The following is a 14,981-nucleotide window of genomic DNA, read 5'->3' as shown; positions in this document are numbered from 1 at the left end:
GTTTGGCACGGACATGTCTAGTGGTTTGTTTATTTGTTTATAAAAAACTTTTATCAGGATTGCCTCATGTATTGTAAATTGCCTTCGGAAGCCCTTTTGAAACCATAAGTAGATAGGGTGAAAGAAGCCCAAGGCCTTCCTTAAATAAATCAGGAATTTATTTTTTTTGCTTGACATTATTTTATTAAGTTTGACACAATTTTGAACTTTAAACAGAATTAGTAATTTTTGTTTAAATTTCATTTTTTTAAAAAAAAACATTGAAAAGGGAATGTAATGGAAGACGCCAAGATCCCTCTCCCATCCCATGAATCCATTAATCCCTGATTAATTGGTGTTTTATGTAACTAGGCTGGTTATTCTAAAATGATTGAATACCTTACCTTAAGTATTTATTGGCAGGGTTTTTTTAAGGTATTCATAACAATTTACAAATAATGGCAGAGTTTTAAAAGAATGATGGGAAAACTGGTGTGTGTGTGTGTGTGTGTGTGTGTGTGTGTGTGTGTGTGTGTATATATATATATATATATATCTAATTCAAATATGTGTTCACTTTTAAGGATTCTTACATGATAACCACAATCTACCATGGAATCATTTTGTACTCTTTGTGGCATCTAGGCTGTTTCATTAGTCTTGTTTTCTTTAACAGAGAATGTATCTTTACTTCCCTTGGATTTTTTTAAATGGAACAAGTTAAAATGACTATTTATTGGTCTTTCAGACTTATTATTTTGTACTAGATTTCTTAAAAATAGGATGTTGCATATTTCACTGTTTAGGATGACTACCATCGAGTAGTTAACTTTGCACCAAAGAAGATTTCAGAAAGACCTGGGGAATACAGATATGACTATGGGCATTCTCCTGCTGGCTATCGAGACTATGGAGAAGGTCGTGGCTTTGCCTATGAAAGAAGAAGTGGACCACCACAAAGAATTGTAAGTCTTATAATTTATTTTCTCATAGGTACAATGCTGGAAGCTATATGTCCTAATAAAAACTGAGATTCTGCATTAGAGGTTATGAATCATAACTTTATGAAATCATAGCTATATCACTCACAGAACATGAAGCATTTCTAATGAATTGTGACTGTGTGTATTGGGGCCTGCTCTGTGGTGTCCTTTTGCACAATGGAAGCTCTCATTGTTTAACAATTCCCATAGTATTCTGGTGCCTATTGCACAACGCATCCCATAACATTCTGAGTTTATGGCAAAGTGAGACTTACAGTATAGTGGCCATGCTGTTGTCTACATTTGCATGGTAGTACTAGAGGCATAACTATGTCTCTGCTCTCCTCTTGAGATTATGAGTGTTGTGCAATGTCACAATCACGATTGTAAGTCATTTTATCATGATATAAATACAAGCTGTCCTCTGGAAGATCTACAGTGCTTATGGTGGCTAATTCAGATAGCTATCTGAATTAGCCACCATAAGCACTGTAGATCTTGTGTAGAATTCATAGATTCATAGTAGAGTTGTAGAGTTGGAAGAAACAGTAATAAAACAGTCATGGGGCCATGTCCTCAGGTGTCGAAACTTGATACATGGCATTACCTTTAGGTTGGTGCATTGCCTTATTACTTGAACAGCCCTTTTTGTGCTCTTCTCTCTTGAATATGTGTACTCCATTTGCTTACTGAATGCAATCAATTGAGGTGTTGTCTGTTAGACTGAAGAGACCACAAAGCAGTTTTAGTTGGTGTGCCTAATAATAAGTGTTCATTTCTTGATGCAACAACTCAGCAAACTAGTCCCAGATTTTTCAAATTAAATTTTTCCAGTTAATTTTTTCATTTAATATTTTTTAAAAATTTTGAACAAGTGTGGTATTGAAGGCTGAATAGCTGTTCTTCAGGAGACCAGGTTCAAATCCACACTCAGCCATGGAAACCTCCTGCGTGACCTTAGTCAAGTCACACTCTCTTGGCCTCAGAGGAAAGTAATGGCAAACCCCCTCTGAATAACTCTTGTGAAGAAAATCCCATAATAGGTTTGCTGCAAGTCAGAATCAACTTCAAGACACATAAGCTACTGTCAAATTATCTGTTTCTAAAGTATAATAGGAAAGTACTATATGAAATGATAATCTTCAGGTTGTTCCTTTTATTTTATAGGATGATCCAGGATATAGATGGTCAAGGGAAGAGCACCCACCTGGTCGTCAACCTGAATATAGGTATTGTAGATTTTTAAAATTTCTGAGATCTATAGAACCAACATTTGTTTATATTGAAAAACAATTTGTGAATAACATGTTTGATGCTTTCTTTACTAAAAAGCCTTGAAGCTTTATTAAAAGGTTGGCAATGTGAAAGCAGTTCTGTCTAGTCATACTTTATGCCAGCTGTAGTTGGAGGTCTGACCTATAAATACCTGAAAGTACTTGCAGGATGGATTGTTTTTCAATAAAGTTCATTTATTGTTATCCATTTGCTTGGGGAGGGGCATAGATAACTGTTTGATATTAGACCAGTGTTTGTTCAGTTGTATTTATAAACATAATTGCCATTATGTATGCCTACAACACAGCATGAAACCAGGTAAGTTCATTTACCTATGAAGACACCATATTAAACATAAAAGTATAATAAAAATGAGGCCTGCTGAACATTTTTCTGAGACTTTTTAATGGTTCAAACATTTAGCAAGGTAATGTTTTGATCAAAATTTTAGAATGCATTTATGCTACACGGTCTTAGTAGCAATGATCAATCATGTTTATCTATTTATATCCTCTGTATCGCAGAGGTGCAGTGGCTCAAGTGGTTAAGATGCTGACTCTGTTGATTGCAAGATTGGCAGGTTGGCAGTTCGAGGCTCGGGTGCCACATAATGGGATGAGTTCCCATCATTCGTCCCAGCTTCTGCCAGCCTATCAGTTCAAAAGCATGCAAATGCAAGTAGATAAATAGATACCATTTCGGTGGGTAGACAGCATTCTGTGCAACCATACTGGCCACATGATCACAGAGTAGTCTCTGACAATGCCAGTTCTTTGTCTTAGTAACAGAGATGAGTGCTGCCCCCTATGGCCGGACACCTTGTCATTGGGGAATACCTTTACTTTTATCTATCACAGGGCATATGGGATACCATACAGATAAAATAAATTTAAAACAATTTACATAATTTTTAAGATAATGAAAAATAATTTAAACAATCTAAAAACACATTGATCAGTTTAACTATTGAAACAAATCAAAACAGTTAAAAACTGTACAGATTTAGACAAAATTGTTACCTCCAAAGTTATTGATAAAAAGCCATGTTTTAACTTGGTGTTGAAAAGAAGCCAACATGGAACCATTCAGGCTTCCATTGCACAGCCTGGGCACCACAGCAGAAAATACCTGTTTGACATCCTCACACATTGTATTTGTCCTCTTTGGCATCCTCGCACCTTGTATTTGTCCTTCTGCTGGGACACAGAGGAAACTCCCTCAAGGCCTCAGGCATTCAGCAGGTATATTTGACAGGTTTCTTTCTTTCAAGTGTCAATGTTCCAAGCCATTTGAAGCTTTAAATGTCATCATCAGCACCTTGGAAGCAACCGGTGCCATTTCTTTAAAACTGGTATTACATGGTTTCTGTGCAGCTGCAACTTTTTTTCCTATAAGTAGTGATCTGAGTGTAGTAGACTCGGTTGCCAATAACTGTGCTGTAGACTTGATTGTCAATAATTTCTTTGTTTCAATTGTTGCCTTTTCTTCCTTAAAATCTGAAAAATATAAAAGCTACGTAAGAAATTAACTGAATGGTAGGCAGGGTGTTTTTGAAGAGTAATAGCGGCCTCCAGTGGTCAAATTGATTACTGTTAAAGTTGAACTTGCTTTCGTCATAGAATCAAGTCACAAGGTTTTTGGAGGGAGATTTTGTTTTTAAAGGTGTGTGCGTGCCTTCAAGTCACCTATGGACTTATGGCAACCCCATGAATTTTTCACAGGGCTTTCTTAGGCAAGGAATACTCAGAGGTGGTTTTGTCTGTATCATTCTCTGAAATATAGCTTACAGCGCCTCTTGTTCTACTGGGTGATATTTTATTTTTATCTTAGTCCTCTTTATCTTTTCACTGCTTCAGTTTATCTGTATAGATACAGAAATTCTTTGGTACTGGGAAAAAGGTGGGACATAGATTAACTAAATAAAAATAATTGGTAGTTGACATATCTGATTCTCCAGCAGAGTAGTGAAACTCAGAGTTCAATATGGATATCCTAATGAGTCAGTAAGCCAGACTGATATGCAAACAATTCCTAGTTCTATTAAATTTGAATACTATTACTATATATTGTATGTCTCTGTGCGTGGGGCTGTGTTGGTATTTTTTCCTGAAGAGATGCTGATAGAATAAATGTTTCATACAGCAAGAATAATTACTAAACAGAGTTAGTCTCTATGATGCAGAATTCCAAAATCTGAAATATTCCAAAAATCAAAACTTTTTCTGTGGATAGCTGAGATAGTGACATCTTTACTTTTTGATGGCTCAATGTACACAAACATTTTTCAAGCATTTCTAATGTTATTAAGAAATATTGTCTAAAATTACCTTCAGGTTATGTGTGTAAGGTATATAGAAACATACACGAATGTTGTGTGTTTAGACTTGGGTTTCATCTCCTAAATATCTCCTTATGTACATATGTTCAAATACAGGTATTCCAGTATTGAAAAAATCCTAAACACCTCTGTTTTCAAGCATTTCAGATAAGGGAGACTCAACCTGTCTCTGACTTCAGATTTTAAAGTAATTTAAGTATATTTCAGTAGAATGTGGATGATACCTATTCAAATTAGCATTCAGTAACTTGTATGGATTCCTTTACAGTTATTATATATACTCATGTATTAGTCTAGACATTTACCATATATACTTGACTATAAGTCGACCTCATGTATAAGTTGAGGGTAGGTTTTGGGGCCAAAATTATGGGTTTTGATACAACCCGTGTATAAGTCAAGGGTAAAACTTAGGGGCATATAGCAAATGATCTAAAGGATGAAGCAAAGCAAAACAGTTTCAAAGACACTTCAAGATAAAACAAGATGGAAGAAAAACTTCAGAACAAGCCTCAAGTAGTATTAGGAAGCTCAATTTATGTTATATGTAGTTTTAATAATGACGTTTGTGTATGGGGGTGGTTTATTGTCCAATGTGTAATGTGTGAAATGTTTTGTTCTATGTGGAAAATTAAAAATAACAATTAAAAAAAAAACAGTTTCAAAGAACTTATAAAATTCCAGCAGACATAACTGTTTGTGCTCATAGTAAAGGATGGATGGATGAGAGAATAGAGGGGGGTTGGTGCTTCCAGGACAGATTATGCTCTTGCTTTTCACCAGGGAATGGTTCCTTTTTAAAATAAGAGTTAAAGTATAGTACTTACATTGACCCGTGGATAAGTCGACTCAGGTTTTTGGGGTCAATTTTTTGACTACAATTTCTAGACTTATATTCTATACTCATGTTTATAAACAGTAAGTCAAAAAAATTGACCTAAAAAACCTTACTTATCCACGGTCAATGTAAATATTGTACTTGAACTCTTATTTAAAAAAAACCCAGGAACTAACCCCTGGTGAAAGGAAAGAGTGATATCTGTCCTGGAAGAACTGACCTCCCTCTTTTTTCCTATCCATCCAGCCTTTAGTTATGTCTGCTTGGATTTTGTAAGTTCTTTGGCATTGTTTTACTTAGCTCCATACTTTAGATCCTTTGTTACATGCCTTTAGGTTTTACCCTTGACTTATACACAGGTTCTATCAAAATCCATAATTTTGCCCCCAAACCTTGCCCTCAACTTATACATGAGGTTGACTTATAGTTGAGTATATACGGTAATGGCCTAAATCCAATTGCTTGTCTCAACTAGACTAGACTCATTGAACTAATGGTGTTTATGTAAGTGTGGAGTTGATTTGATGGGTTTGTTGTAGCTGGGACTAACAATTAAATTTAGGGTCACACCTCTGTCTGTTATTTAGAATTTGTCACCAGGTTAAAGAAATCTTAGTCAATGGTTTGAATTTGACAACAGTCTTTTCCCTATATAATCAGAAGTAACTATATTTCTGTATAGGGCCAGTTATAGCTTTTTACAGTTTTGGATGTAGAAAAACAAAAGTATAGCCTGTACTTACATTGAGCTCATTGCTACTATAGAAAGCATGATTACTAAAATGTTTGAGAACATTCTTACCAGATGGTATTTTGTTTTGATAATTCTGTTATTATGTGGTATATGTATATGCTAAAGCATTGAATGTAGAGCATTTTGCTTATATGTCTAAGTATAGTGGTGATTTTAAGAAAACAGTCTCATGATATGTCAGTGTGTAATAACAGGGTGCCTGGAGGTGATTGTCTTACTGTAGCATGTTAGTACTGTCACAGAAATAATTGCATGAGGTCCTACAACAAGCTGCTATGATTACAGCTTGATTATGTTAGAAATCCTTCTTTGTGACCTTATGGGAAAAGAAGGAGCCAGGCAGATTCTTTTTGACCCTCTGTCCAGCCTCAGATTATTGTGACTGTGATTGGTAGATTATTCAAGATAATGTGCATATGTGTGGCACCAGTGATTTGTAGCAGAAGGAGTACTTTTCTCATGAAAATTTCATAATGTAATTAATTTATTTGTTCATTTGTGTATTCCATTTGTATGCTGCCTTTCTCCCAGAAGGGGGCCCGATGGGGCTCAGAGATAAAAAATGTTTTAAAAACTTTACAATAAAAACTTAAAAACAATTAAAATCATCTAATTAAAAACCATATAAAATTACATTAAAATATACAACAGTTTTTTTTTTAAAAAAACACCATAACTAAAGTTCACACCCCATCTAAAAACCACCCTGACATGATTATATATTAAAAGCCTATAGCATATTGGAAAACGATCTTAGACATAGTTTAGGATTCTTGGTCTATAATGACTTTTTAAAGATGGCTGTCTAACACTGAACTTATTTTAACATTTTAGGGGAATCTATTACTTTTTTCTGTTTAGAATAGCTTTGTATTTAAGAAGGGGTTGGTTTTGTCTTCTGCCTCCATGGCCATCATGGAATCATGGAATACTAGCAGAGGAGAGATGGCCATAATAGAATCCATTTAATAATAATAATAATAATAATAATAATAATAATTTTTTTTTATCCTGCCTCTCCTAAAAGATCGAGGCGGCATTACAGCAATAAAAACCACACAATACAATAAAAATACCATTTCCTCTCCCTCATTAAAACAAATCAATACAATAATAACAATTATAATAAAATACAATTAAAATCAATTAGAACAAGCAAAGATAGGGGCGGATATCTTGGGGGAGTCGTTAACTAGACCATGTCATAATATATCAGTGGGAGTGAATATGTCAGTTACTCAGGAAAGGCCTGTAGGAAGAGATCCATCTTGACAGCCTTTTTAAAGCCGTCAAGATTGATGATGTGTCTGATCTCTTTCCCCTCACAAGTGAGATGTGTGTAGGAGAGACAGAGAGAAAGAAAGAGGCAACTATTTAATATTTGACAAAGTTTAAAACCACAATTTCTCTTATTAATCTGGAAAGAAGACTAAAGCAGAAAGCGGGCATGTCTGCCACAGCAAGAAGTGTTTTGCTTGATGGTAAAATAAATCTGAAAAGATTAGCATCACTCACTTCTACCTGCAGATGTGAAATGTATATTTGACAGCAGTAACACATTATTATTTCCTTTTGTTGGCTTTAGTTGACTAATGTACCTTTCCAAAGGAACAATATTGAAAGGAGGCTTAACTACTTGAAGGCACACAACAACAACACTGTAGAGAGCAGTAACGGTCTATCAAATGATCTGTTAGCATTTCTAGTTGAATCTTTTCAGCCTCACAGTATAAAGTTCAACTGTAAGATCTTGTTTAGTCTAGTAACTTGGCAAAATGGTATATAATTCTTTCTCCTCTATTTCATCTACCCAGTTTATTTTTAAACAACAAAAAAATGGTAATATACAATTTTTCGGCAAAATAGATTAACAGAATGCAATATATCTACTGGAAGAAAGCTTTCGTGTAAGATACATGTTTTTCATCATTTATTCCTCACCAGATACGTAATACAGCGAAATAAGCTCCTTAAATACATTTATTTATAGAGTTCTGTAAAGTTTGCACAGCGCTTTACAGTAAGGGTCAAATAAAAAGAGAAAAGAAGAAGAAAAAGAATAAAAACCTGCCAAGCGGCATACAATCTAAAATAACAACATTACATGCCTAAAATATCTCTAAACTAATTCTAATTAGTACACAATAAAAACAAAGTAAGTGTCATATTCATAGGTTTCCCATTTTGCATTGTATCCTCTGATGGCTTTTGCAACATCTTTTCTTAGTATGAAAGCCATCCCGGTTCCTCTTGTCTTTTCATTCACTGAGTAGAACACTGTGTGGTTGTCTGATTCAAAGTGGCCCATTCTTGTCTATTTTAACTTCCTTACCTCTGCATTATAGAGACAGAGAGCATGGCCTGTTAAGCCAAAGTCTTTTGTGTCATCAGAACTAGGAAAGTGCATTTAGATTCTGCTTGATTCCTATTTTTATATTCTGGTGTTGAACAACGCTAGTTATCCAGTGGGTCTTGAAAGCAACCTTGCAGGTTTTTGGATTCCATTCAGAGTGTCTGGGATAAAAATAAAATAAAAGATATACCAACTCTGGATAAACAAATGATTCATAAAATGCAGTTACCCTGGTGTATTTCTGTTGTTTCATGTTAACAGTAAAGCTTCCTCAGTGTTAAATACTATAGACAATTCCTCAGCTGTAGGCAATGAAAACCAAATGATATTTTATTTATTTATTGACAATTGAGCATTTATTTGCAGTGTGTCGTGAGTTCAAATAAAGTTCATTTGTTCCAGGTGCATTTTATTTACACCTACAATAGTATTGTATTGTATGGTCTTAGCAGAGTGAGATCTGGATGGAGCTGATTAGGATCTTAAGGGAAAGGGGAGCTAATAAATGCCACTGCATGATTTACTGACATGTGGATTGGCCTGGTTTCTCATCAAATGAATAGTTTAGCAAGTCTTTGAGAAGTGTTTTTACTGTCTGAAGCCCACTGAGACAAATGAGTCTTTTGTGTGTTTATTTGTGTGTTTATGCCTCCTTCCCAGGCCTTTGGTGCTCAGGAAACCAACACCTCTGTTCTCATCTTGTGCATACCATCACGAAGTCTGAATTTATAGAATGGGTTTAATGCTGTACCTCTTCAATGATATAGTCAGTAGATTAAAAGCATTTAATTGCTCATGTTTTGTATTTTCTGTACTCTCTAGTTTGATTTAAGCTTGTCTGCTTTTGGTAAATATTTGTTGATCCAGAAAGATTTTTTGAAACGTTTAGCCAGTAATGTGAGAGAAGTAGATTTCTAAAGTTAGGTTTAATAAACATTTTAAAAAAAGATAAATTCAAGTGAATGGAGGTCACTGGTACTCAGAATGGAAGATAGTGCTGTCCTGGCCAAAGCGTCTTTTCATGGCCTAGGATTGCTGGACTTATGACAATTTGCTGTCTATCATGGATATTGGGTGGCCGTGTTAACAGCAAAATACAACACAATACAAAACAAAAAATACAACAGAACGATAAAGTTATCACTGTTTTGTGGTTTTTGGATTTTGTTGGTCATGTTGTAGTATGGAGTTGAGAGCTGCTTTGAGTATGTGAAGCTGGGCAACATGGTGGTGTTTCAGTATTTTCAAGTTAATTTTCAGGTCTCACAAAACCATAATATGACTTGCATCTTAAGTTTTTCTTTTGTCCATAGGAGGAGCCTATTGCTCAAAGAGTATGTTAATACAGCATTTTGTAAATATTTTATTTCTCTGAAGTTTAATGGCAAGTCTTGTTAATGTGCAGATATCTTGAGCAAAACAAACATTGTATGATGTGGACACTTTAATTAGAGTCTTAGCTCCAGTATAGTACCTCTGCCGCCTTACATTGAACCCCCTAATAGTATACATATAATTCAACAAAGATCTCAGGTGTTTACATTTAATGGGTTGCTGTAATAGTGACTTGCAATTAGCTTTAGGAGGCGCAAACAGTATTATTGGTATTTGAATGTGTGGAACATGCATACATAGATAGCTGATTAAGAACCAAATCTCTGGTTTCTCACTGTTTAATACTGAGATACTATCTCCTTCAGACATTTTGGATGAAAGTGAGAATTTCTGGATTTATAGACTTTAGCCACATGACTTCACCCTAGAGGATAATATCATCATCTACTGAAGTATATTGAAAACGATGTTCTAAACTGCACAGTTTAGTTTCACATTTTGCAACTGATAAAGGCAAAAGCTGAAATGTTTTGCTCATTATACATTCTTAAAGTTTTGTTTATTATTTGCACAAACACACACACACATGAAAGTTGAGTGAGTATCCCTTATCCGAAATGCTGGAATCTGAAATACACCAAAATCATTCACATGAGTGGCTGAGATAGTGGCACCTTTGCTTTTTGATGGTTCAGTGTACACAAATTTTGTTTCATGCAAAAAAAATATTTAAAATATTGTGTATAAAATTACTTTCATACTATGTGTATAAGGTGTATACAAAACATAAATGAATTTCATGTTCTGACTTGTGTCCCATCTCCAAGATATTTCAAAATGTGGAAAAAAAAGTTCCAAAATCCCAAACACTACTGGTTTGAAGAGATTTAACCTGTATGTATGTACAGTGGGTTCACCTCATTGATGGGCTAGCCATGGATTAGAGTTTCTGCGGTTTGCCACACCCATATTATTCAGTGCTGGTGCATGTGTGCTGACACAGACATGAACTCATCACCGACCACTGAATTATATGGGGCTTGAGCATCCATGTTTTTCCCCCATCAACTGGGGTCCCAGAACTGAACCCCCACAAATGTTTGTTTAATTTGTATCTTGTCTTTCTCCTGACATGGGACCCAAGGTAACTATAACATGTTAAAACAATTCATTCATGTTCATATTACTTAAAAATATAAATTTATGAAAATAGAAATTACAATGGAAGACATCACTATATTGGATTAGCTTTCAAATTTCAGTATTAGATATAATCTTTGAAAGGCTGACTTAGTTTTCATATTATAATTAAATAAGTTTACCTCTTATAAGCAAGCGTGAGATGTTTTGTTTCAAAAGATAAAAATGTAAGTTGGCTTCTTGAAATTAAGCAAAAGTGACCTAAAGGTGCTTATTCATACTTAAGGGAAAACATTCTGAAACCCTTGCTAAGGTCTAGCTGCAGTTTAGGCTGTCAGTGGGCAAGGTTTTGCTTCTTTGTTAACTATATTGAATCTACTGTATATACTCGACTATAAGTCTACCTCATGATTGAGGGCAAGTTTTGGGGCCAAAATTATGGATTTTGCTATGACCCGTGGATAAATCGAGGGTAAAATTTAGGGGCATATAGCAAAGGATCTAAAGGGTGAAGCAAAGCAAAACAATGTCAAAGAACTTATAAAATTCCAGCAGAAATAATTCTTTGTGCTTACTCTTAAGACTGGATAAATGAGAGAATAGAGGGGGTCAGTGCTTCACGTATTATACTCTTGCTTTTCACCAGGAGATGGTTCCTTCTTTGGTTCCTTACACTGACACGTGGATAAGTAGAGTCAGTTTTTTTGGGGTCAGTTTATTTCTAGACATATACATGAGTATATACAGTAAGTACATTTGAATGCACTGATCTCTTCCTTAATTTAACATATGGAAGAACCAAATTTGAATTTTTTCAAATGCATTAAGTTTGCAGATTGCTAAATATACTGTTTATTTACCCAATGTGTACTTTATAAGCTCTTCTAAAGAGATGCTTGTTATGAAAATGATCACACATTATGGATGCCTATAATAAACCTTTTATATCTGAGAAAGATTGATAACATTACTTATGAATATACTATTGTTGGCTTCAGAATGAGTTGGGAAACAAAGAACAATAAATAACGGATGGAAGAAAATCAGATTATTATTAAAATGGGTAGCTTAATCATTGTGTGTTTATTTCCTCAAATGACTTTTCCAGACAATAGCTGGCATTTAGTGTAGATGTTAACAGCACTTCAGTGTAATACTCTGCTGTTTTATTTTGATACAAATTCATAGCTGGATTTTAGCATATGAAATTTACATAACAGGGTAGCCGCTGGAAAATAGATTTCGTTTGCAAATGTAATTAGCTTCGTAAAAACAAAGGTCAATGTATATGCAAAACTAAAAGCTCACTTTAGTAGTTGGGGGCTGGGAGGATGTGTGTGAGATTATATTAACTGTCTTCTTTTGAAACCAAACTGATGAAAAGTCCTAGCATCTATTGCTGCTCTCAAGAGCATCTAAGTTATAACGTAAAAATTGAACTTCATAACAACAGACTTGTTAAAATGTTCAGTAAACAAGTTTGAGTGTTTCCTTCCAATTAAGGAAATCAGTTTCTTACCTAATGTTCTCAGCAATTTGAAAACATTAGGTAAGTGGGAGAAGGCAAACATTCAGCCTTATGAGGGACTTCTTAATGAGTTTGTTAGTGTTTCTAGATTATTCCCTCCAGCTCTGTAGCAGGAATCTCAAAACTCATCTGCAGGATCACTCATATTCAGTGGCCTGAGGCTGTCTCTAAGATTTCCTTGATGGTAAACCTGTACCTGTCAAGTTGATGGCTGCCAGTCATCTTCTGTCTTATCTTCAGTGTGTTGTGCAGATCTTGCTGATGTTCTTTTGTTTTCTTTAGTTATTTTGAGCTTTACATAAAGCGATTCAGTGCTGTAACCTGTCCTACTGTCTACCTAAAGAGCTGGGTGACTCTTTCTGTGCCTTTCCAGGTAGAATGGGGTTACATCTTCTGTCATGCTTTATTTGTAAGTTGGCTTGACTGGATGGAAGTTGAATCTTCATTCTTGCCATCCTGCTTTAAAATATTGTTTGTTTGACATTAAAAAGATAATATGTAAAGCAGTCCAGGGAATTCCAAACTCTTAGAAATGTAGTTTTAGCATGAGTTGAGTTGGAGTAAAAAGTGTCTAGAAAATGCAAAACACAAAGAAAGCCCTGTTGGTTCATTAGAAGGGGTGGAAATTCAAAATCCACAGTTGTGCATTGACAGGATCATTCAAATTATCAGAGAATATTGATTAAGGTTTTGTGTTCTTCAGAACACTTTATAAGACTAGACATTGAACAAACGGGGAGAGGAAATACTGACTTGATGCTGAAGCCTCAGAGTGTTGTGATGAAGAGGATTAGAGTAGATTACATCCCTGGTATTTTTTTAAATGATGTAGGTAGATACTCACATACTGAAATACAGTACTTTGAAAATCAGAAATATGCATTTCTTAGCTTATACATGCTTCTAAACTTGTAAATCAATTACACATTATTTGATATGTACATGTTTTTCAAGAAGGAAATGTTCTGTACTGGCATAGAGTTACATTATCCTTGGGAATCCTTATAGTTTTCCAATACTATAAGAGTGTGCATTGGCAAACTGGTACAGATATTTTTATACCAGAGGTTCTTGTGTATATTGTTAGCTGTGTTCCTCCAAAAAAACCTGAAAGAAGATAAGCTTGAATTCAACACTAGAGGGCTCTTTTTCTCCATTTATCTTTAAGTCACCAGTTGCTTTTGTGTGTATGTGTCTGGTTCTCTGTAGGCCCTGTACTTAAAGCATTTATTACCAAAGAGACAACTGAAGTGGCAAAAAACCTGTGTTTCAGTTTACTTTAAATAGTTTACCTTTATTGCATGGTAATATAATAGTCATAAAAGTCTGGTGAAGAGTTGAAAACTGTTCATTTTGCCTTCACCTATTTCCTGGTTGATATGGACATTCCTAATTTAGGTCTAGTTAGTGTCAGTTTCCACACTTGTTAACTTTATGAGATTCTTCATGCTTTCAAACTTTGGTCATGATTTTTGTGCCTCTTTTCCCTGTGGGTTGTGTTGTAATGACCAGGGATAACATTGTTTTCACTTGTTACGTCTATTAGTGAATTTTCCTTTTGTCATTTTAATATTCATTATCATGACAGTTTAAAACAATCGATTGCATCTTGGGTTTCTTCCCAAGAAGTCTAGCTTTTAGAAGGGACAAATACAGATGTCATATGAGTTTGATATGCAGTTGTGAAGCAACTATATCAGCACCATGCTATGCCATATAATACACACCGGATCCCATCTGATTTTGGAAGCTGAACACGATTGTCCCTGGTTAGTACTTAGATGGGAGACCACCAGTGAATACCAGGTGCTGTGGATTATACAGTATTTCAGAGGAAGGAACTGGTAAAACTGCCTCTGTGTATTTCTTGCGTAAGAAAAACCTAGGAAATTCATGGGGTCGTCATAAGTTGACAGGTTATTTGAAGGCTATACACACACAAACCTACTATAGAGCTACTGAATCATCCACCCACAGTGCTCATTTTTACTGGAAGAGAGACTATGGAAATTGCCATTCAGTAATATGATGGGATACATTCCTTTGTTGTTGTGTGCCTTCAAGTCGCTTCCAGCTTATGACAACCCTATTATGTGGTTTCTTGGCAAGTTTATTCAGAAGAGGTTTGCCATTGCCTTCCCCTGAGGCTGAGAGTATGTGACTTGTCCAGGGTCACCCAGTGGGTTTTATGGCTCAGCTGGGATTTGAACCCTGGTCTTCATAGTCATAATCCATCACTGTAACACAAGAAACTGTCAAAATATTCAAAAATTTAAAAGAAAAGATTTACAGCTATGAAGTTGATAATTTCCTATGTGGGGAAATACCCCCCTGCTTTAAAATTAAAATTAAAACAAAGGTTCTAGGCCCTTGGAGACATAAAGTGGAGCAAAAAATTAGCAAAGTCCTAAGCAGTGACCTACCAAATGGACAGTACTTATGCCTGAGGCTGTTTATT

General features: G+C 35.2%; 1 protein-coding gene across 4 annotated transcripts in view; it reads left to right on the top strand.

Annotated features, from left to right (window-relative positions):
- The window catches only part of PPHLN1 (periphilin 1), a 47,199-nt gene that overhangs the window by 13,018 nt on the left and 19,200 nt on the right, over window positions 1-14,981 (top strand). For all 4 annotated transcript variants that reach the window (XM_089524274.1, XM_089524273.1, XM_089524275.1 and 1 more), the window contains 2 exons: window positions 786-944; window positions 2,130-2,191. In XM_089524274.1, the coding sequence (XP_089380400.1) occupies window positions 786-944; window positions 2,130-2,191 (221 nt within the window). The remainder of the gene's footprint in view (window positions 1-785; window positions 945-2,129; window positions 2,192-14,981) is intronic.

Source organism: Sceloporus occidentalis, unplaced genomic scaffold (genome assembly GCF_023333645.1).
Source record: "Sceloporus occidentalis isolate IW3139 unplaced genomic scaffold, rSceOcc1.0.p SCAF_5, whole genome shotgun sequence".
Taxonomy (NCBI): Eukaryota; Metazoa; Chordata; class Lepidosauria; order Squamata; family Phrynosomatidae; genus Sceloporus; species Sceloporus occidentalis.
The sequence above is the reverse complement of the archived record's forward strand: the minus strand, read 5'-3'. Positions and strand labels throughout refer to the sequence as shown.